Raw genomic sequence first — 24620 nt, forward strand, 5'->3', positions numbered from 1 at the left:
TTTGATAAAATGCTTCATGCTGGACAAAATAGGGTGCATCTTGGGAGAGTTTTTTGCAGTTTCAAAAATTCTAAAAATGTTTTAATTTTTTCTTTCTAAATAAACTTGTTCATGGTTTTTGAAATTTGCGTTTCTTTTTAAAAGCTTATTTAAGGACCCGTCAGCTCCAAGTCAAGTAGTTGTTTCAATCTAGTTGTGGAGGCGCAGCTCACTGTGTCCGTGTGGGGATCGACCCGTGTGGGGATCGACCTGGTGACCTTGTCAAAGAGCACTGCGCTCTATCCAACTGAGCTAATGGGACGCCCCCCATATTTGCATTTCTTAGAGTGAAGAGAAGTTTCAATTTCTCACAGTTGAAGTTTTTAAAGTTCTAAAATTTAGTTCCATCACTTTTCCAACAACTTTTCTGAAAGCTTTTAGAATTTCATAATAAAGAACCTTTTGTTTTTGATTTTTGGATTTTGTTTCGTAGCTGTTCTTTTTTTAATCTTTTGCAAGAGGACTCTTTGTGTCTTTCAGATCTAAGTATACAGAGAGTGCCAAAAAAATGTATACACGTTTTAAGAAAGGAAAAAACTATTAATTGTAATACTGAATATATACCAATAACAAAAGATGAATACAAGTCACGTTTGACTTCTGCAATTACAAGAGGTGCTCAAAGTGGTTACCATAAGCGTCCAGACACTTCCAATTATAGTGAACTGCTTGAGCAGAGATAACATCTCTTAAAATGTGCAGACATTTTTTTGGCACCCTGGTACACATAGCGCCCTGCTTCTTTGACCCAGATGGCTTTATGCATGTGTTTGCACCCTATAAACTGTTGACAAAGAATGTCCAGCCAAAGAAAAAAGTATTAAAAGAGTTTATTTGAGCCAAACTGACAATTGCCGGGAAGCAGAATCTCAACGGATTGAGAAAGTGCTCCGGAGAACGGCAGTTTTGCAGCTTATTTTATACATTGGAATCAAAGGAGGAGACGTGAGGAGGGTTGTATGGGATGCACTGGTGGTGAGGGGGTGGGAGGAAGCGAAAGGGGAATCTCTGGGATTGGATCAAAGTGAAATGGAGAGACATGTGCGTCTTCCACACCGGTGGGTCCGGGACAGTAAACTTGCACGGAGATGGCATGTGGGCAACACGGTAATATGTGGGCTGTGCTCTGGTGTCTTCAAGGAATCTGGGAAAGGAGAGGACTGACATTTCAAAGGTGTGTTGCCTTAGAAGCACAAAGACAATAGACAGTTTCAAAGGGAAAGACTGACCTTTGTCAGGAAGCTACAGGCCCAGGACGTGACTACCCCCCATGACCCGCTTCTAGTCAGGAATTTTTACGTTCAGGCCACCTGGTGTAGTTCCTGTGGTCTCTGGGTTTGTAGGGCCCGCCCGCCACGTGGGCCTCCCCGAGCTTGTCAGGTGTAGTATGTGGCCGCTTTTCGTCCATAACTGGACGAAAATCTGACTCAGTGTTTGTTCCTTCTCGGGGGGGGGGGGGTTATTTTTGTAAATCTGTATAAGGGCCTTTTTGAAGGCATAAAAAACGGCCATTTTTGTAGGCCTGTTAAAGAATTCTGACATCTAGATGGACTAAACACCTCATTGGTTATTGTAATGTGGTAACCTACAAAGAAATTTTAATCTGTGAAAAGCAGAAATGTTAACAGATGAGCATGAATCATCTATATAAATAACTGCCAGTCAAGTAAAAGTTACATGTAAAACAGTGTTACTTTACATAAGCAGGTCTAGTGAGCCCAGTTAAAACAACAAGAACTTCTCAGCTGATCGAAACTCTGTTCTGTACGAATGTGACAACAGCTGGGTCAGGAGAGGAGGATCGCTTCAGGTTGGAGAGAGGCTCTTCCCGTTTACTTAGTCTCATTACACACTGATGTGAGCTCATTTGTTTTGCTGTAATGGAAGTCTGCAGCAGAGTGAAATGCTCGGTCTCTCTGACTCTATCTTGTGCACGCCTGCTTTGTTCCCATGGCCTTTAGGCTACCAGCTTCTGCGCAGTGTTACATATAGACATGCTGATCATTAGAGGAGTTCTGCATTCGGCTGGAGTTTTACAAAACCAGCCCCTTGCCAGAAGGTGCCTCTCTGGAGGAGGTGAAGGAGGGCTGTATTTATCAGAGATTTGCAGGAACCCTGTGACTGGACTCACATCAACTCGGGTGAGCAGAAGAAGCACAACCTTCCTTGGACCCCTGCTGGAGCCCAGATGTCTTTGACTGTCAATCACCTCTTGCCCCTCCCATTCCCCTTCCCTTGACATGGAAGAAGCCTGGACTTTCTGTACTTTCTTTAGACGGATTTGCGGATTAGGTCTCCCATCTTCTCAGCTGGCATCTTTCCTTACTCCAGACTTGGACGATTTGAGTTTTGGCCTTTCGAAGCATCGGGCACACGGACTTTGGACCGGTGACCTGTTTAGTACTTGTGATTCTATGTAGAATCTAGACTTTGTCATTTTATAGTTGGTTCTTCCTTATCTTTTTTCTTCCTTATGTTTTAAACATAGAGACTAACCAGATCTGTTACGTGCCTCTAATTTTTTAAAGATATTTGCTAGTTCCTGTTATTATCAACTAGTAGTCTTATCTGTAAGAACAGTTATAGAGCTGCATTCATGAAAATAGTTTATTTTAGTTGTCACTGGAGAATACACACTAATCATTTGATTTGTGATAGCCCAGCTAGTAAAAGTGGAATTTTTTTTTGGAAAACTTATTTAAGTGTATTTTTCCAGGACCCATCAGCTCCAAGTCAAGTGGTTATTTCAATCTAGTTGTGGAGGGCGCAGCTCACAGCGGCCCATGTGGGGATCGAACCGGTGACCTTGTTGTTAAGAGCACCGCGCTCTAACCAACTGAGCTATCCGGCCACCCCCTTCCCCCCCAAAACGGAATTTCTTAATCTTTATGCATTTCTTTCTGTTTGCATAGGAAGTGCTCATGTCCCTAACTGGTTTAATTGATGACATTATCGTAAAGAGACGCCTTACTCGTTCCCTATGACTTGATACACTTCTGTGTGGGATGAGCTCTGGGTAGAATTGTCCCTCTGGCTCGCTGGTTTAAACAGGTGTCCAGGACCAGCTCTTCGCGCTTGGTCTGATCTCCAGGGTAGAGTTTTCCTACAACCATAGGTTGTCGGTTCTCCATGACTACCTCCTAAAGAGAATCAGCAGTCAGTCCGCTGTGTTCCACGTTCCTGCCCTGAGATCAGGAAGTACCCGTGAGAGGCAAGGATTGTGTTTGACTACGTTGTTATGTGTGCCAGGCAAACATGATTTAGGATCTTGGTGAAAATAGTAGACTCTTAGTAGTTCAAACATCTACTTTCCTTGTTCTCTTTTCTGTGTTCTTCTATGTATATTTTATATATTTCACCCTTCCCTTTCAAAGGCTTCTCTGTATGTGAAATCCTGCAGACACCCAAATTGAAGAATTCTGAACAGACAGTTGCAGGTAATACAGACCCTTGAATACTGAGCACTTGAACAGATTTCTTGTGAAATGTATAGTGAGGAAGGACTAGATAAAAATTGTAGTTAAAGGCACAAACTGTAGGAGGACCAGACTAGATCAAAGGGAAGGCAGTGGGTTGCAGTGGGAAGTCCCAGCTGGCTACCTGAGGGTGAAGACCAAGTCCTGCTACCGACTCCAGGATGGCAAAGACAGAAGGAGAACGCCGAGGGGGTCACCTGTGTGTCACTACCCACGCCCAGCGCCTGCCGCACTCAAGCCTGCGGGGCGTTGCGTGCGTGGGTGGCGAAAGAACGGAGTTCCAGTTCCAAGCCAGTTAGGCCCTGCGGGTGGCTCAGACCTGGGCCCGAGTTGAATTTCCCCCCTCGTGCTAGCATTATGAATATTGTTTTATTTCACAAACCTTCCTTTTTCACAATTTATTCCCCCCATTTAGATTGGGGATGTGTTTAGTTTGACACATTTTGACCACCTGCTAAGGCCTAAGTATTCTGCTCAGTAGTACATGGAATATGTCACGGTTTGGCCCTGAAGCACTTTCAGCCTCGTCTGTGAAGGAACCCCAGCGCAGGAGGCAGTTGGGGAGTATTGTGAGTGGATGTCATCGAAACGCAGGGGGCGACGAGGACAAAGCAGTGTGGCCTCCAGTCCTTGGAGAAGGCTTCGTAGAGGAGGCAGAGCAGACGTGGACTGTTTCAGCAGCGGTCACACCTTCCAAAGCCTTTCTGAGCCGAGTATTGGAGCCTCTTGCACGGATTGTTTTTTCTTTTTCAGTGTTTCACTTCGTCTGTCTTGAATTGTCCGTCTACGTTTGCCAGAATGCTGGACCCAGCAGTGTTACTTTCGAGTTGCTTGTTATGGAGGAAGTAGGGTATCGAGGAAGTAGGGTATCGAGGAAGTAGGGTATCGTTAGCGCTTCCACCCCGGGTCCTGCACTTCCTCTCCTCCCGGGTTTATGAGAGGAGGGCATCTCCCCCTGTTGGAGTGAAGTGAGGCCACAAGACTTTCTGTGACTGACGAGATGTGAGTGACTCACTTCCAGGAGGAAGCTTTCAAAGCACCAGCATACACTTTGGCACAGATCTTTTCTCTGGCTCCCAGACTAACAGCGTTCAAGTTTGGCGGCCATGTTGTCACCTCGTGTCCCAGAGCGATTGCGCTGAGTGGTGACACTTGAGCGTTCCTGCCCAACCCAGGATGGGCATGTAGCCTGAGCAAGATGCAGACTTTTGTGTGAAGCTGCTGTGATTTGGGGGTGTTTGTTTCTGCAGCATAATCCACCCTATTTTGACTAAATAACCTTTCTTTCCAAATTTGGTCCCTTGGTCCTCATCCTAGTTATTCTCAATTTTCTTTTTGCTTTGTCAGTAAGCTGCATCTGTTCTTCCTGTTCTCCAGAGTCTGCCTGTGTCGGTGAACCTTCGGTGATTACATTCTGTAAGGAAATTTGAGACCTATCAAACATAAAGGTAGATGTTTTCCGGTTCCCCCAACCAGTTCCTCTTGGGCACACTGTGTGACTCAGAATAGCTGCGGTTAGCATCCCACCTTCTGGGCATGAAGAAGAGCACCCCGGACCCTCCCCAGGCCTCTGAGGAGGGCATGGGAACTCTTGAAAAGAGTTTTTGATTCTTTGTGTAGCCCAACAGTCATTTGCTGGAGTGGAAACCAGCATTATCCAGTAGAACTTGTGCGATGACAGAAATGTCCTGTATTTGTGCAGTGGCCACTGAGCACTTGAAATGTGGCCAGTGTGACTGAGGAGCTGATTTTTGATTTAAGTAGCACCACGTGACTGACTAGTGCTGTCGTATTAGACAGTGAGGGGAGATCCTATCACAACATTGGGATGGCATACTGTTAGGTGAAAAAAGCAGAGTATGGAAGCATACATGAGTAATAGTATACATGTTGAAATAAAAAAAAAAATTAAGTTTTATACAAAAAACACATGATAACCACATCAAAATACTAACGGTGAATTGTATTAGGGTGGGGAAATTATGTGTGGGTGTTTTCTGTCCATATTAAAAAAAAATACTTCAAACAACTTTTATAATAAAAGTATGTGTGATAAACTTGAGCAGAAAGAAAGAAGTGCTCCAAGACTAAAAGAACATTTCACCAAGTGAATATATTGGGTTAAACAGAGGCGCCCAGATTTTTCTCCATAAGATCCACATGTTACATTTTCCCTAGAGAAGCCTGATTTGTTTACTCTCTATAACACAAGTAAATTGCGAAAACATTCCACAGATTGTATGTACCGTGTCAGAAAGAGATCGTGCTTTTTGAAGTAACTTTATATGTTTTCAGCAATCCTAAAACTACACACAGTGGGGTACACAGAAGGAACACCTTGACCTGGGTCACGTGTCTGCTGTACTTGCGCTCTGAAGTAACAGCCTCAGAGTGTGTCTCTTCCAGCTTATGGGAGACACTGCTCTTGCACCCTACATAACGCTAGGGTCACTAATGGGAGCTGTAAGTTGAGTTATTTTCAGTAACGTATGTGTTGTTAGAAAGAGTATAAAAAGATGGCACTCTATTTCTTAGAACATTGTTATGTAAGGGAAGAGATTGTGGAAGGTCAGTGAACTTCTTCAAAAAGACCCTTCTCCACTTTGTTATTAAACTGATAAGAACGGATACTACACTTGGTCTTACACTTGATCTTAGCCAAAAGGCCGAGAAACGATCCCCTTTGTTATTAAATTACTCATTTGAAGTCTGTGTCGTTGCTGTGTGTTGTCTATTTGTAAAAAAAATATTTACTCATGGAATAACTTTACTTTTGTCCCTGACAAATCATTTGGGACTAATTATATCACTATGAAAACACGTAGAATATGAGATAAAGAATTAAGTGCTATTATTTTTAAAGTTCAGTGTGTTGTGCTAGTCCCAGGTCTGAAGCTAAATGTCAGGGCCCTGAATCCTGGAGACCCAGGGCGGCCGGGTGGGGTGTGGTGGGAGTGAGCAGGGCTGGTGGCTATTCTGCCCCTCCCTCCACCACTTTCACTCCTGGGCTCAGATTACTGTGAGGCCCGGAGCTTGCAGTTGACCCTCAATCCTGCCTACAGTCACCCCAGCCTTCGGGGGATGATTTCCATTCACCACCAGGGCTGTCTTGAGTCCCAGAGCCCTTAAAACTCCGAGGAATTGTACCCCAGGCGGCACACAGAGCCCGGGTGCTACGTGTAGCCTGAATGGGGGTTGCTCTGTGGACGGACAGACAGGAAAGGAGGAGATCCTTGTGTTTCTTTTTGCGACCTCTGCTCTTGCAGTTCTTCTCAGTGTCACGTTTGAATTTGTAGTAGAGAACTAAAATGTTGCTTCACAAGAGGAAACCTTTGTGTGTTTTTACATTTTATTTTTAAATGAGAGTTGACGTTTAATATGATTTTATATTAATTTCAGGTGTCCAGCATAGTGGTTAGACATTTACATGATTTACGAAGTGGTCCCCCAGTTAGTCTAGTCCCCACCTGGCACCATACGTGGTGATTCCCGTTTCACTGACTACGTTCCCCATGCCTTCACACCCAGGGCTATTCTACAACTGCCGGTCTGTGCTTCTTAGTCCCTTCGCCTTTTTCACTTTTTCACCCAGGTCCCCCACCCCCAATCTGGCAACCATCAGTTTGTTAAGGGGAAAGCCTTTGATTGACCCGAGCTGGATTATTATAAATGAAGACAGTTTCAGAGGTTTTTTAAGGATAGTAAGGAAATTGAGTGTTGTTTTCTAAAAGCCAATATATTTTACGTAATTGCTATTCACATAATCATATTAGCGTGGGAACCTGCAAGATGCGGCAAAATAGGAACAATTTGGGGGGTAGTTTGTAATAACGTCTGCCATTTGTATGACGCTGAACTGCAGAGGCCACAAGATACATAGATGCACTGTCCTTGCTGTGCAACAACTGGAGAGGGTGAGAGGCGGGAGAGCAAGTGTGTGTTACTCCAAGAGTTCCGGGCACGAAACCCCGCTTCCGTGGAGGGGGAACCAATTACAAAGCCTGGGTGTTAGGACGGCTAGACTCGTGCACTTTCCACTCTTCTGTCCCACCTTCGTGAATTAAAGAAGACTCCAGTAGCATCAATTTCCGTGGGCATTTCATTGTATGGATACGTATATTGCATCCTTAATAGAAACCATTTAACATTTAAAGTAAAAAATTCAAAGAAATTCTAAAATAAGTGTATTTATTGTGGGGCTTATAAATTATCATTTATGTAGCCCAATCTTTAGGATGATTTGGGTTAATTTTACATGGGAGAAAGATACTCAACATGACCTAAATGTCCTTTTTTCTCAGAGTAAACCTCTGGAGAAGGGAATGTTGAAAAAATGAAACAAAACAAAAAACCTTTAAATATATACAGTGGTGTATACAGTGGCTTTTACTTTAAAACTTTTAGAGAATTTAACTAAACTAAAATGAAATTTAACTTCATACGGACTACATTTCACATTCAGAATGAATATAAAGAGAAATAGAGTTTGAAATTTGGGTGTTTACCAGCAATGTTCTTGAACTTGTGGATGTTAAATGGGTGTTGCCTGTGCTTGTCAGATCCCTCCATTACTTATTAAACCTGAATTAAGTTTTAATTAAACAGATGATCATGGGCCAGTATACCTAGGAATCTCCTCCTTTCAGTTGAGAACTAGAAATAGTCTCTCCTTTGGTCAAATGTTTGCCCCTCTATCAAAGAGGAAGCTTTGTGATGACCCAGTTGGGTCATCTGCCAACGGTTTGAAGATCAAAGTAAGGAGAATGGACATTCTTTTAGTTCCAAGTCATTGTGGTACAGGAAGAAGCTCTCTTGTGGTGCCTCTCTCTCAGGCCCAGTGACCAGTGTCCACTTAAAGGCTCTGGACAGATGACTGCAAAAGTCTTCTGAAACTACCAGGCTTCCCAGCCTTTACTCTTTTCCTTGGTCCTCTGCAGTCTGTATTATATAGACAGTAAAAACAAATTACAACTGCTAGTGACTCTAGGGATATGGCCAGTTATTTAAAAATACATGGAATCAGCTATTGAACAAGTTACAGGAAGAGTTTTGTTAGGGATAGATACTAATGCAAGCGACAAGTTTTAACCAGCTTTTTTATGAGATTGTGGAAGTTCAGTGTGGTTTGCTTTATGTTGCAGTTGTATAAAAATTGTTTTTCTCACCTCCTTCTTGAACCCTTTCACTTGGCCAGAGAACGGGAAATCTCATAACGACATCAGAGAGAATCCTGTGGTTAGGTTGATACTGTGTGTTAAAGTAATCATAATCAAAAACTAAAGCAGTATTTCTACATTAATCTTTACAGTGAACCAAGTGTATCGTGGTATGAATTTTTAAGGCCTTTTTGCACCTAAATAATGAAAAAAAAAAGCCTTATATTGAGTTGCTCACAGTGAAACCAGTATTTTATAGGTTCCATGGCAAAGATAATTATGTAGATTTTATTTGCAACATTCTGATATCCCTGTACTTTCTGGGTCTGATGCATATTCTTGGGCTCAATTTCCCTCAATTTTGTTTAGAACTTTTACATCTGTGTTCATGAAGAGTATTGGTCTATAGTTTTCTTGTGCTATATCTTTGGTTTTGGTATCAGAATAATGCTAGCTTCCTAACACGATTTGGGAAGTATTCTCTCCTCTTTAATTTTTTGGAAGAGTTTATATAGAATTGGCATTATGTTTTCCTTTAATACTTGGTAGAATTCAACTTTGAAGCTGATTTGGGCCTGGAGATTTCTTTGTGGGAAAGTTTTAACCAATAAATTCAGTTATTTTTATAGGTATAGCGCTATTCATTTCTGTTTCTTCTTACGTGAACTTTGGTAATTTGTGTTTTCAAGGAATTTGTCCATTTTATCTAAGTTGTTTAACTTATTGGTGTAGTTTTTCTAATACTCTCTTATCCTTTTTTTATACCTATGGAATCTATAGTGATCTCACATCTCTCATTAAAATATTGGTAATTTATGCCTTCTCTTTTTCTTGAAGAGTGTGTGGCTAGAGGTTTGCAAAGTTTGTCGTCTGAAAGAACCAGCTTTGGTTTCATTATTTTTCTATTTTCTATTTCATTGATTTCTGCTCTGATATTTTATTTCCTTTTTCTGCTTAGTTTAAGTTTCATTTGCTCTTTTTCTAGTTTTTTAAGGTGAAAGTTGAGGTCATTGATTTGAGACCTTTTCTAATATGGGTTCTTAGTGCTATAAATTTTCCTTTAAGTTCTGCTTTAGTGGCATCCTAAAAATATTGATATGTTGTGTGTCTTCATTTTCATTCAGTTTAAAATACTTTCTAATTTCTCCTCTTAGTTCTTCTTTGCTCTGTTGGTTATGTAGAAATATGTTCTTTAGTTCTCAGATATTTGGGGAATTTTCTAGGCGTCTTTCTGTTATTAATTTATAATTTAATACCTGAAATCTTCCATGTCAGATATTAATGTAGACATTCCAATTTTCTTTTCAGTAGTGTTGGCTGGTATATCTTTTTCTATCCTTTTACTTTTAACCTATGGTTAATGTGGATATTTTTATATCTGGCATATAATTGGATCTTGCTGTTTTAAAATCCAATCGGACCATCTGTCTTATAATTGGTTGTTTGGACCATTTAAATTTATTATGATTATTAACAGCTGTCTTTTAACAGTCTATCTCCAAGTGATATACCATTTCATGTAATATTTAAGACTCTTTAATAGTTTTTCATTTCTCCACTCCTGGCCTTTGTGCTATTGTTATCGTACATTTTACTTATACTTAGACATATGTTCCAAACCTCACAATACATTCTTGTTATTTTTGTTTCAACATTCAGTTATTTTTTTAAAGATATTTAAATAAGAAAAATGTAGTTACCATTTCCCAGTGTTCTTTGTTCCTTTGTGTGGGTCCACATTTTGTTCTGGTATCATTTTCCTTATGCCTGGACTTCCTTTAACATTTCTTGCAGGGCAGGTTTGCTGGTAATGAATTATTTCAGCTTTTGCCTGTCTGAAAAAATCTTTGTTTCATTTTGAAAGATATTTTTGATGAGTATAGAATTCTAAGTTGACAGTTTTTTTTCAGTATTTTAAAGTTTTTGCCCCATTATCTTCTTACTTGCATTGTTTCCAACAAGAAATCTGATGTCATCCTTATCTTTGTTCTGTTCCTGCCCCCGCCCCACTTCCCCGCCTCCAGGCAGCTTTAAGATTTTTCTCTTTGTCACTGGTTTGAACAGTTTTGTTATGGTGTGCCTAGATATTATTTTCTTCATATTTCTTAGGCTTATAATAGTTCAGTGAACTTATTGGATATGCGTATTTTAGTTTTCATCAGTTCTGGAAAAATTATGGCCTGGATTTTTTCAAATTTTCTTTGTCCCCTTCTCTCTCTCCTCCAGTTAAATGTATGTTAGATTTCTTAAAATTGTCACACAGCTCACTGAAGCTCTGTTAATTTTTTTAAGTTCTTTTCTCTATGTACTTAATTTTGTATAGTTTCTTTTGCAGTTTTAAGAGTCAGTAATCTTTTCTTCTGAAATGTCTGGTCTCCCATTAATCCCCACCCTGTGTAGTTTTCATCTCTAGATGTTTGACATTGACTTTATATCGTCCATTATCTACTTTTCAAATATATGGCATTTAATCATAATAACTATTTTAAAGTCCTTTGCTGCTAATTGTAATTTTTGTGTCAATTCTGGGTTGGTTTTAATTAGTTATTTTTTTCTTCATTTCTACTTCGTTTCTGCTTCTTTGCATGCCTGCTCATTTTTTATTAGAAACCAGACATTGTAAATTTTACCTTCTTGGATGCCAGATGTTTTTGTGTTCCCATAAATTTCTTGAGTTTTATTCTAGGACCATGGTGAAATTAGTTGGAAGTAGTTTGGTTCTTTTGGGTCTTGCTTTTAAGATTTATTTGGCCGGACCAGAGCAGTGTTTAGTCTAGGGCTAATTATTCCCTGCTACTAAGGCAGGACCCTTCTGAGGACTTTATCCAGTGCCCCTTCTGGCTGGTGGGAAGCAGGCATCGTCCCCAGCCATGTCGGGCATCAGGGCCTGTTTGCTGTGTCCTTTGCAATGATCCTTTCCTGAGTCTCGGGGCGTTCCTCACTCGGGTCCTCTGATTACTCCCCTGCTGGGTGCTGGAGGGGGACCCTTTGCAGACCCCACGTGTTCCTCTGTGCAGTGCTCTCTCTCTGGTACTCTCCCTGTGAACTCCAGCTGCCTGGGCGTCTGCCAGTTCCTTCAGCCCCTGCTTCAGGTCTCTTCACCATCACGGGCGATTTCATTGAATGAGTACCGGCTTGTCACCTTGCTTCAAGTGACGTCCCCAGAATTGAATGCATTAATTGATGATCTGTTTGGCAGCCTGAGATCCAAACATACTAGAGAATTTATGGGAAATGTTTTAATGTTGAGAGTTGGCTGGAAAATTTCAGCAGGTGAAAGTTACAGAAAATCTTTGCTTTAATTTGTCTGGTTTTCTCAACTCAGAAAAGATAGTGGCAGAGAAGATTTTTAGAAAGTAGCAGAATGTGCCTTAGTGACACATTAATCTAGTAACTTAATCCTGTGGTGGATTTAGACAATTTTTCTTTATATTTAATGGGCGTAAAGTTTACTTTGTACTTCCAGGTGAAATGCAAGAAACTGAGTCTTCAACCTTTGGAAAGAGTGTCTATCTTTCTGACTCGATGCTTCTACTACTAATAAGTATTTATACTTCTGTAACAATAATTTTTGGTAGCCCTCTTATTGTTTGCTGAAATTTATGTAAAAGCTAAGCCAATGAGATTTACCTATCACTAAGCTAGTTTTCATTTTCTAGTGGTGTAAATTAATCAGAACTCTAACATAAAGAATATTACGATTTAATAAGACCATTGCTAGATTAGATCGACATATTGAAAATATGTTAATTTAGGGGAGAAGCTATTAAATTAAAAGAGTGGTATCTATCACAAGTAATCAAAAAATCAACCTAGATATATAAGAAGAAAAGTTACAATAGGGTAACAGAGCAGCCTGGCGTGGCTCTAAGGCAAATCCATGTTTCACTTTATTTTTTATGAAGTAAGTTTTGAGCAAGTCCAAAGGTTTTAGGCATACAAAGTAATTGATTACTTATGGTAAAACCTAAATTTAAAGGACTAATTTTTATTTTTTACCAGTATTTCAATGAAATTACTATTCAGTTGCTTATTTCTGTTATACTTAAAAATGACTAGTGATTTCAGGATTACAGATAAACAGAATTTTATTAGTCCAATCTGTTGAGATAGCAAAATAAACATAATATAGTGGAACACAAGCACAAAGTTATAAATTTCTGAATTTTCCTTTCTTTTAAATGATACTAAGCTTTAAAAGTTTAAAATGTCACTTAGCTTAAAATGTCAAAAATTACAGCAAAAAAAAAAAATCGGTGTTCTAAAATATCAAAGGTATTTTAATAAAGAGGAATAGTTCATTTGGATTTATTTCTCCCCAAAAATCAGTAACTTAATTTATATCTCTATATAATGCATACCTTTTCCCCTCTCATTTCTGTAGGTTCTGCCGGAGATTTACATTTGGCCTCAATGTGAAATTAAAGTAGAAACTCGCACCTACTTGTATGTTGCTGTCACGATGCTGATTCATTCATTGGTCATGCCTAAAGAGGGAAACCTGTTCTAGACGGATGACTGCCAGCAAAGCTCCGTGTTTCTCCTAGATGTCAAGCTTCTCTCCTTTTCACTGGAGTGAAAATCCCCTCCAGATACCGCAGAACACCGACTACAGAAAATGCTTCGCGGTCTGAGGATGTCAGCAACCTAAATTCATGCGCCCTGTCGGTTCAGTTGTCGTGGGTGGTTTGCCATCGGAAAGCTGCTCCGGCTCTTACCCAGACCTTGGCTCTGTTTCTGAGATGTCTCTGCTTCATGCTTTGGGGCCGGTGCAGACCTGGTTGGGACAAGAGCTGGAGAAATGTGGCATCGATGCCATGATTTATACTCGTTACGTCCTCAGTCTTCTGCTGCATGACAGCTATGACTATGACCTGCAGGAACAGGTATTTATATCCTTAAATGATCTGTGAAAAGGCGCGATTGCATCTGCGTGTTAGTGTTTCTCTTAGAGTGCTTCCACACGCTGTCTGACCCGGCTGCCGGCTGCCATGGTCCACAGACTTCTAACCTCCCAGGGCCTGGTAATGAGCCGTGTCACAAAGCCCCCTGTTTAGCTCAGCTGTTTTCTCTGCCCTTAGACATTCTGCTGCAGACCTGGGGCTTGTCACGGGCTGGCGACAGTCTGATGACCTTCTGCCTTTGAGGAGCACTGGTCTTAGCGTTGGCTCCTGCTATTTAGGAGCCTTGTAGCCTACGGTTAGACCGTAATCACTGTGTCAGTTACACTTCTTAACACTCCAGAGTTTCCTGTGTCATCTGCAAGAATGATGTGGAAAGTGTGTGTTACAAATCGGCAGACTTCAAAGTTCGGTAAAGCACATAACTTGGCCATAATTCATTGTATGGCACCTGCTGAGTCGGCCATTACACATTCTATTTGACTTAAGTGCTGGGTTCAAAGTGAGAAAAGCCACCAAATCTAGGTTCTTGGGAGAAGAAGCTTCAGTCTCAATATCCAAGAGGCGCTAGCTAGAAAGCGAGGCCTGCTGAAGGGAAGCGGCATCACCACCAGCGAATGAAGGGATTCTGGGTGATGGTGTACCAAGTGTCCATAAAATGGAGTGTTTTGTGGACAGTTTTGGTTGTTTTAAACCATTGTTACTAACACTAGAAGCAGGAACAAAGTTTCCGTGACAGAAGAAGCTGGCTTTGCCTCCGCAAACCACAGAACTGCCTCCAAGTCCCGTAAATGCAGAGGGCGTCGCCAGGACGCTTAGTGTTTGTCTTGGGGCAGTTGTATACAGGGTATGTTCTCACTGCTGGGCTTTCGCATCCTCCTAGCTGGACACAGCTGCAGTTTTCCTGCTCCAGGTGGCCTGCTGCCTTGGCTGGTGAGAATTAGGCCAAATCAAGTGTTCAGGCGATTGACTTCGAACCTCCTAATCAGAAATGCTGTTACTTTGCTCAGTAGTTTGTATAATTTCCTTACTGAGGCGCTATTATTTTCCAGTCGACGTGAAATATTCTACTTTAGGGGCAAGCAAAATGCTCACTCTGTAAAGATGAAGAATTTTTGTTTCCAGAAATGAGGAAGCTGTTTCTTTTAACTCAAAAATCATGTATTCTTACAATTGTATATTAACAATATCGGCCTAGACTATTTAATCAATACCCATACATTTGTTATCACGAAGCATTTATGTCCGAGGTGCTATAAGACATCGAAAAGGGCATTAAACATGGGCCTCCTGTTAAGACTAGCCGAGGACAGTCTCTGATGAGATGTGTTTGTGAATCCCTCCGGTTTCTTCATTAGTAGGGCCGTGGTGGTTGGGTCAAGGCAGCTGTCAGGACCCAGCAATGTTTGATCTCCCTCCAAAGTTCTGGTTGATCTTTAGGAATAAGACAGATTAAGGTGAGAGAAAACAGAACGTGTCTGCAGTTACAAGGAGAATCCACAGGGAAATAAAAGGCCCCTACAAAACGCTTCCCCTCAGCTCCGGGTAGCAGTGCCAAGTCCCGCACTGATGGGCAAGGTCAAGTGGGAATGATACTTGTTTTAATAAGAGGTGACCCGAAGGGCCCATTAGTCCCTGCGTTACTTCTCCGTGACTGGAGAGGGAGGATGTGCTCACTGTATCCCCCAAAGGAGAGTTGGGCGCAGTGCGGAGGGAAGCTCTCCTGTAACGGGAGAAAGGAGAATGGAAGGGCCTTCGCTTACCTTCTGTGACGCAGACGCCAGCTATCAGCCATGCGCGCCCTTTCCTGCTGTCTAGGTCAGACACTGGGTGGCCTCGCCCTCTGGGAGGCCACGTGGCTCCACTCGTGGCTCTCCATTTCATCGCATCTTTTCTCCACCCTCAGTCCTTGAATTAGTTGAACCTAGACTTGAAAATGGCCAGTTTTAAGGCCTTTGCTTCAACTACTAGCCTTATCTGCCATGTTTCATTGTTTTTCCCAATGTGAGTTAAAACAAACTCACAAAGAGCTCTTGTGTCCTGAGAAACAGATTGTGTACGTGACTTGGGGCTCAGCTGCCCAGGATGATTAGGTAGTAGCAAGGAAGGCCGATCAGACCCTGGTCCTGGCTGAGGCTGAATAACTAAAGTTATAGGTAAACCACTGATCGAGCAGGGTTGGAAGTACCGTTGTGCCTCAGCTGCTCACTCTGTTTCTAGAGAAAAGTGCCTTCTGGTGTGTAGATATTATAGTCGTGTCACCGTCGTTTTGTTTCCATGAATTCTTTTTCCTTTTTACCTTCTTTCTTTAGGTCAGGATTGCCATACTCTGGGAAATAGACTCTCAGATAATCGGGAGGTCACTGTATATCATTTTAGAATGTAAATATAAATTGTTTAAATTTTCTGAGCCATCCTTAAAGGCCCAGGTCACCTTTCTCTATGATAATAGAGATAATTCCCAATGAAAACATTTCATCCTCTTCCACACTTGATCATATTTCTACTGTGCAGCTCTTCGTTATAGTTATTAGAATGTATTATCTTTCCCAGTAGGTGATAAGATTCTTAAGGGCGGAAATTATAGATTCATCTTTTAAAAAAATGTAAACTTCTCGTGAAATAATTTCAAACATCAGAAGAATAGCAAGAATAATACAAAGAACTGTCATGTTCACTCAGTCACCAGTTGCTAACATTTTCTTGCTTTTGCTGTATTTCTCTCCTTTTGATGCTTACTTATCCTGAATAAATCAACATATTTTTCTTAAATCAGACTTTTAGCCATAATACAGTTATAAAATTCAGGAAAACTAACATTGACACATCATTTTCACCGCGAATGTTCAGTTTTTATCAGTTGTCCCAATAGTGTCCTTCGCTGTAAAGCTTTCCCTCGTCCAGGATTCAGTTTGAGATCGTACACGGACTTCAGTGGTCACATCTCTTCAATCTCCTTTAATCTGAATAGTTCCTCATCTTTCCTTTGTCTCTGACATTGACACTTTTGAAGAGCACAGGCCAGTTTTGTGGAATGTCCCCCTTTGGGTTTATCTGGTGTTTGGTCAGCTTATGCTTCTGTGGTGGGAACGTTCCATAAGCGATGGGTTTCCTTCCCTTCCATGCATCACATGGCGTCAGTCTGTTTTCTTCGTAGCGGGGATGCCTTTGGTTCAGATGGTGTCAGCCAGGTCTCCACCGTAAAGCCGAGCACCGTGTAATTATCAAGTGACCCGTGTGAAGAGACTTCGACAGTTTTACCGTCCACAGATAATTCCACCCGAATCAGTTATTACTTTGATGGCTGCAGAATGGTGGTTTTTCTGACACGGTTATCCCTCCTACGTTTAGTTGTTGGCGTTCTCCACAGTGCCTTTCTCTTTTTAAAATCAGGGAATCCGGCAGCGTGCCCAGTGCAGTGCTGGCCACGTCTCATGTAGGGGTTGCCGTATTCGGTCCTCACACACCACACCTTGAAGGTAAGTATTACTTTCTCTGCTTTTACTCACGTGGAAATGTACGTTCAGAGAGGTTAGGTGATCTGTCTGAGGCCACACAGTGAGTGAGTGATGAGTCAGGATGTAAACTCATGTCTGTCAGACCCAAATCATGTGCCCATTTTTTAACATCAGAGAGTTTTGTTTTGTATTTTTGTTTGTTTTTATATATAACAAATAATTGTTGAATGAATAACATAAAAACACTCTGTATAAAGGCAAATTTCAGAAACTGGTTTACTGTTTTTAAATGCAGTTGTGGTTTTTAGAGGTGGGGAATGATTTGTTTGTCTTCTCAGTTCCCAGTTGAATTAGGAGTGGAGTCCCTATGTCACAGTGAAAGACGCAGCAGTGTGTCTTTGGAACAGCGAGCCTGCAGTTGGAACAGCGAGCCAACTGTTTGGAACAGCGAGCCTGCAGCCTATAACTTAAAACAGATTTGTGTTTCTGAAATATTCTGTAGTCTCACTTAAAAATGGCTAAAAGGGAAGCCATAGTAAAACTGTAATTAAAGGTGAGAGCTGACCTGCCCTGTCTCAGGCTGTGCTAGGCTGATGGCCACGAACAAGGTCCTCAAATCCTTCCTGAATAGGAAGAGCTATTTGGGAAAGATAAGGCTTCCTTTCCTTGTGTCGTTCTTACAACCCCAAATGTTCTTATTTTTCCTTTACAACCAAGTAAAACCACCATCTGAGAGTTTATTAAATCGTTTCTTAATGTCTTTATATTTTCATGTCCTCAGCATCATGAATGTTTGTCAGGAGCCTGTGATTATGGCAGGACCCCAGCTCAGTGTGCTGAAACAGAAGTCAGAGTGTAAACGAGCACATGTATGTCATGTACTGGGTCCCAGCATTCACTTTCCTCGCCCAAGAGTGACCCTGTAGTCCCCATTTCATAGGTGGAGATGCTTAGAGATGGCGGCTAAGTCACTTGCCCAGGGTCCCACAGCTAGTAAATTTTGGGGCATTTATTGGTGTAAAAAAACTTGCAGTCTCCAGGGGGTAGGGATGCCTTCAGTCGCAGCTCCACCTACAGCCTACAACAGAAGCGATGCCCCGTTCTGCAGTTTGTCTTCTCTGCTGCCCTCACTCAGGCTTCCCTCACCCCGCCCCTCCCTGCTGCAGGCGAGAGCCCACCCTCGTTTGTGCTTGTGCGTGACGGGTCCCTGGGCTGACTACTCACTTGAGGGGCACACAAGCGCCCGAAACCACAGGGACTAGGAATTGGAGAGGCTGGTCCCCCAAATGAAATCGGGAATGATTAGGGAAGGATTAGGGAGCGATTAGGGAGCGATTAGGGAGCGATTAGGGAATGTGCTAAACCATCGAAGAGACTCCTCTGGGAGTACCTATGTACAAAGTAGCGCTTTCTTTTTATGTTTCTTTTTGAATTTTAGAACTGTTCCCTGATTGTATTACATTCTAAGATTTGGCCTTCAAACAAATACACCATTTGTTAACGTTACCAGCTCTCTTCATGAGTTTGTTCCCTTTCTGCTTCTAGTTTTATCTTTGCAGACCTCCCCCGACAGACGTTGTTATTTGATGAAAGTCCCTCAGTGTGGGATTTCTTTAGGTGTTACAATGTTAGATTTTTTTAGGACTCCCAGAATTTTATTTACTGTTGCAGATACAGAGCAACCATGGATTCTGTACAAGTACAAAAGAGGGCTTTTTTTCCCTTTTAACTTTTTATTGAGGTATAAAATGCATACAGAAAAGGGTATAAATGGGTGAATTTTCACAAAGAGCACGTCTATGTAATTATACCCCGATAAATGGCTAGAACATCACCGTAATCTACACAGAAGCCCCCCTCATGCCCCACAGCTTCAGAATTCCCCGTGTGTCCGGGGGAGGAGGGATCCAGCAGAGCGGGGGCTATTTCCCCCGCTTCCGTTTGCCAGGATCCTGGTCCCCTCGTCTCTAGTGTTTTCTCTGCAGCCCATAGAGAGTGCCCCCACTCCACTGGTTTCTGTCTCTTAAAGGGCCATCTTTTCCTCAGCCTGTTGCCCTGGGCCTAGCATGGGTACGTTTTTCTCCTGAGGGAGAAAGCAGCCTCAGATGTCAGCGCCGCTGTGCGGGCAGCTCCCTCGTCTTCTCACGGTCTGGGCACCTCAGCAGGGCCCGCAGGCCATAGTGCAGGTTTTGTATGTTTGGTATTTTATCTGGGTTTTCTGTTTGTTTGGGCAGGAGAGTTGGTCGGTTGCCAGTTACTTTATTGTTTTTTTTTTTTAAAAGACTTTAAATTTTAGAGCAAGGGAAACAAAAGAAAAAATAAACAAATGGGACTACGTCATACTAAAAAGATTTTGCACAGCAAAGAAAACCATCAACAAAACGAGAAGACAACTACTGACTGGGAGAAGGTATTTACCAGTGATACATCTGAGAAGGGGTTAATGTCCAAGAGTTATAAAGAACTCATACAACTCAAAATCAAAAAAACAAACAACACAATTAAAAAATGGGCAGAGGACCTGACTATACATTTCTCTAAAGAGGACACACAGATGGCCAGTAACGAAACAAAAGATGCTCAACATCACTAGTCATCAGAGAAATGCAAATGAAAACTACAGTGAGGTACCACCTCCCACCTGTCAGAAGGGCGTCATCAATAAATCAATAAACAAGAAGTGCTGGAGAGGCTGTGGAGAAAAGGGAGCCCGCGGGCACTGTTGGTGGGACTGCAGACTGGTGCAGCCACGATGGAAAATGGTATGGAGGTGCCTTAAATAATGAAAACTAGAACTACCATATGACCCAGCAATTCCACTTCTAGGTAGTTAGCTGAAGAAATCCAAAACACTAATTCAGAAAGGGGTATGCACCCCTATGTTCACTGCAACGCCATTCACAATAGCCAAGATCTAGAAACAACGATTGGATCAAGGTACTGTGGTATGTATGTACAGCGGAGTGTTTAGCAGCCATAAAAAGGAAATCCCACCGTCTGCGACAACAGGGATGGACCTGGAGGGTGTCATGCTGAGTGAAGTAAGTCAGACAGAGAGAGACAAATGCCATAGGATTGCTGGGTGGGATGATAAGAGTGCGATGAGTTTTGTGAGAAGCCACCCAAGTGCCTTCCAGAGCACTGTGCCGTCTGCTCTCCCACCAGCGTGAGGAGCGTGCCTGCCGCTCCACAGCCTCGCGTCGGGGGTGGGGTCGGTGTCCTGGAGTCTGGCCCTCCTCACAGGTGTGTGCTGGCATCTCATCATCCTTGCAGTTTGCGTTTCCCTGATGTCTGTAAGGGGAGCATCTTTCATATGCTTGTGTGTCACCTGTGTGTCTTGGTCAAGGGTCGGTTGAGGTCTTTGTCCCATTTTTTTTCACCGGGTTATCTGTTATTGAATTTTAAGAGTTCTTTGTCAATTTTAGATAACAGTCCTTTATCAGATGTGTCTTTTGCAAATATTTCCTCCCATTCTGTGGGTTGCCTTTTCACTGTTTGTAGTGTCTTTTAATGTACACCATTTAAAAATTTTCAGGAAGCCCAATTTGATTATTTTGTTTTTATTTTTTTATTTTCCTTTTGTTGCCTGTGCCTTTGGTGTCATGGCCAAGAAATCCTTACCAAATTATGCCCTATGTCTCTTCCAAGAGGTGTGTAGTTTTAGGTCTTCTACATAAATCTCATCCATTTTGAGTTAATTTTTGTGAAAGGTGCAAACTAGGGATCTCGCTTCATTCTTTTGCATGTGGATACCCAGTTGTCCCAGCACCATTTGTTGAAATGACTGTCTTTTCCCCATTGAATGGTCTTGGACCCTTGTTGAAAATCATTTGACTGTACACGTGAGGGTTTGTTTCTGGGCCCTCTCTTGTGTTCCATTGATCTATATGTCTGTCTGTGTCGTTACTACAGTGCTTTGTTGCAGTTTCTTTTAAATCCCCTAACCTTATCTTTCAGCTCGGACTCCATCATTTTAGAAATATAGCTGGATTATTGTATCATCTATATATTTGTGCATAGGCTAAATAAGAATAATCCCAATCGTTCCGATTGCTGGATGAGACTGAGCACCTCTGCGTTCAGCAAAGCTCATTTGTTGTTCCAGCCGACTTGTTACGTACTCTTGCAGTATCCATCCCCATTAGTTTAACATTTCACGGCTTGGAAAGGCTAGCACTAGTGTTGTTTTCCTTTATAGACTAGTGTAATCTTTAACAGCTACAAAAATCTGACCCATCCTGAGATCCTCAGGTGTTTTACTGCGTGTGCTGTATTTCAGCAAACATTCACTAAGCAGACGTTAATGAAATTCTACACACAGGAACGAAAATAAATTCAGGGTAGGAGTCAGTGCTAATGATGGGCACACAGATTCATGTCCACGGCCTCCCTGAGATACTGTAATATAATGTGGGGGTTTTTGTGAAATCTGTTCGTGGAATAGAGAAAATGCTTTAACATAAATTTTGCATTTAGTGCCCGTTTCTGCTTTTTCGCTCACCATTTTTTGTGACTGCCCATGACATGACGACATGGCCGGCACCTGGGACACAGGGACGCCTGGCGGTGTTCCCCTCCCCCCCCCCCCAAGATACAGCTGCCGGGTAGGAATCTGTAAAATGCTCTGGCTGTGCAGAGTGTGGCGCCTGGTGCACGGGGACGGTGACAGTACGAATGACAGAGGAGGTAACAGTGAATAGTCTTGAAGGAAGAAGCAAGGAAGAGTGCACATAAGGTCACAGAAGCAGGAAGGGGCCAGAATCCATGAGGCCAAAGGAGTGTGGTAAGGGAGTGGGAGGGGATTAGCCGGGAAAGGCAAGCAGGAAGCCGGTTTTGAGGAACCTGATCTGTTGTGCTAGGGGATTTATATTTTAGTCGCGGAGACAAAAGGCCCGATGGCTATATTTAGCCAGCAGTGCAAAATGGCAGGCATGGTGGTGGGTAAGCTGGTCGGGCAGCTGCAGGCAGGGAGAGCAGAGAGGAAACTCACTGCTGGCAGACGATCTAGTAGGAAAAGAAGTAGATGTACACGTAGTTAACCTGAAATTATGCTTGCTTAATTGGAGCCACTCATTTTTAGAGGCAAATGGCAGTTCTTTGGAGCAATGAGAAATGGATTTATTACTGAGGGCTTTCCTCAAATTCTAGCTCTATCTTTCATTCCCAAGCAGCCAAAAATTTGGCCTAACTTGGCCGAAGTTGGGGAAAAGGTCTCGTTAAGTAAAAGTTCCAAAGTAGGGTTCGCATCAGAGCTTCAGTGACATAAGAGCTTCTCACTGCGTCCCTGCCTGCCTCCCTCTGTCAGATGGTTTTGCAGCCAGCTCCCTGGGGAGAGAGGGTGAATGACAGTGAGTGCAGCATGTTTTTCTCACCCACTATCTGGAAGATGTGTTGCCTACATTCTCAGCAAAACCTTTTTTTTCCCCTTTTCATTTCTGATTGGTCACATGCCTCTCTCTGAGCCAGTCTTTGTGTCTGATTTGTGTTCAGCCAGTTAGGGCCCGAAGATGGGGGTGGTGGCATTAGTCTCATTCAAACACGTCGTGGTTTTGGGTTTTTAGGACGCTGTTAGGGGGAAGGTGTGGGAGGCAGGGGAGGATGCTAAGCAGTGAACAGCCGACGTCACTGTTCCAGCTGGGTTTCAGGAGGCTGTGTTCCTGTGCTTCCTCCAGTTCCCAGGTTCCTCTCCGATAGAAGGCTGACAGCGAGGGGAAGTCCATCAGGACCGTAGCCTTATGTTACCTTGTCTGACAAAGTGCCTGATAGATTTTCAGGCGGAGTTCTTTATCTTCTTTTGGGGCTTGATAATTGTGTTCTGTCTTTAAGATTATGACTTTGAAAACTCGTACTTAATGTTACGTAGTTTAGTGAGTAAATACTTGGCACATGTCTAATATTTTATGTTCATGTCCAAGGGGACTTTTCATTAGTATAGTGCAGGAGACTGAAAACAGTAAAACAGAAATACTTTAAACCTTTGGTTCTATTATGTTCTTTTAAGATCTGATTATTAGTTCAGTGCTGTTGGATAAATATCATAATACATTCACATAGTACATGAAGGCAGAAAGATATAGAACAAGGGAGCTCTCAAATATAATAAATGGAAAGAGTAGAATGCAGAAAAGTGTATCTGTTATTTTTTTGTGTAGCTTTTGCTACAGACTTGATGTTTCTTAATGAATTCAACCTAAAATTATAAGGCAAAATAACACTCATTGCAAAATTTATGATGTAGTCGAGTCATTCTAACAGCTAACATTGTTTGAATCACAAGTAATGTCAAGCTGCATTATACATTTTTATTGTGTCAGAAGTTAAAACAAGAAGCAAAATCTCCATTCCCACACGCGTTTGCAGCGGGCATGTTATGTTGTTCAGGGCCCACACGCGTGTCGTTCAAGGCGCACTGCGCTTCTAGTAGCACGTTTTCTACACACAGTGCAAAGGAAACGTCTCTATGTGGGAATCTGTTTAACTGTTCAGTGGAGACGCTCCCACCTAACGTTCACTGGGGAGTGATCAGTCTGCAATGTGGTGACGTGCTAAAGGCCGATACCGAACAGAATTGTAAAGGCCGTCTAAGCATTAATGTGTTCAGTTAAACTCATGCCTGTGGATTAATATCAGCATTTGGAAGCATCTATTTGTGTGAAAAGACATTTTCAAAGATGAAATACTTAAAATCTTACTATAACTCAGCAATGACAGGCAGTTAGGTTAGCAAAAGAAACGAAAGACATCCTGATCGGAAAGGAAGAAGTAAAAATATCTCTGGCGACATATGACATGGTCTTATATATAGAAAATCCTAAGGAATGAAGTTAAGAAAATTCCATTTACAATAGTATCAAAAAGAAGTAAAATACTTAGGAATAAATTTAACAAAACAGGTACAAGATTTGTACACTAAAAATGTAAAATGCCATTGAAAGAAATCAAAGGAGACCTGAGAAATGGGAAACTATCCCGTATTCATGATCAGAAGACTTAATATTATTAAGATAGCACTACGCTCCCAACTGATGATCTACAGATTCAGCACAATCTCGATCACAGTCGCAGCTGCCTTTGTTGCAGAAATTGGCAAGCTGATCCTCAAATTCATATGGAAACGCAAGGGACCCAGAACAGCCAAAAAAATCTTTAAAAAGAACAAAGTTGGAGAACTCACACTTCCCAATTTCAAAACTTACCACAACGCTCCAATAATCAAGATAGTTTGGAACTGACATAAATATGGCTGGATGTATGACATTGAACTGAGAGTCCAGAAATAAACCTTGATATTTATGGTTAGTTGGTTTCCAACAAGACCATTCAATGGGGAAAGAATAGTCTTTTCAACAAAAGGTGCTGGGACAATAGAGTAGCCACATGCAAAAGAATGAAGTTGGACTCCTACCTCATACAACATACAAATACTAACTCAGAATGGCTTCTAGACCTAAATTTAAGAGCAAAAACTATAAAACCTAGAACAAAACATAGAAGTAAATCTTCATGACTTGGATTAGGCAATGATTTCTCAGCTGTGACCCCAGAGCACAGTCACCCAAAGACGACATCAATAAATTAGACTTTATCACA

General features: G+C 41.9%; 1 protein-coding gene across 2 annotated transcripts in view; it reads left to right on the forward strand.

The window, feature by feature from the left end:
• The window catches only part of KIAA0232, an 80142-nt gene that overhangs the window by 19820 nt on the left and 35702 nt on the right, over positions 1–24620 (forward strand). For both annotated transcript variants that reach the window (XM_081050543.1, XM_081050544.1), the window contains exon 2: positions 13056–13557. In XM_081050543.1, the coding sequence (XP_080906669.1) occupies positions 13327–13557 (231 nt within the window). In that variant the 5' untranslated portion in view covers positions 13056–13326. The remainder of the gene's footprint in view (positions 1–13055; positions 13558–24620) is intronic.

This window comes from Rhinolophus hipposideros (genome assembly GCF_964194185.1).
Source record: "Rhinolophus hipposideros genome assembly, chromosome: 1".
Lineage (NCBI taxonomy): Eukaryota > Metazoa > Chordata > Mammalia > Chiroptera > Rhinolophidae > Rhinolophus > Rhinolophus hipposideros.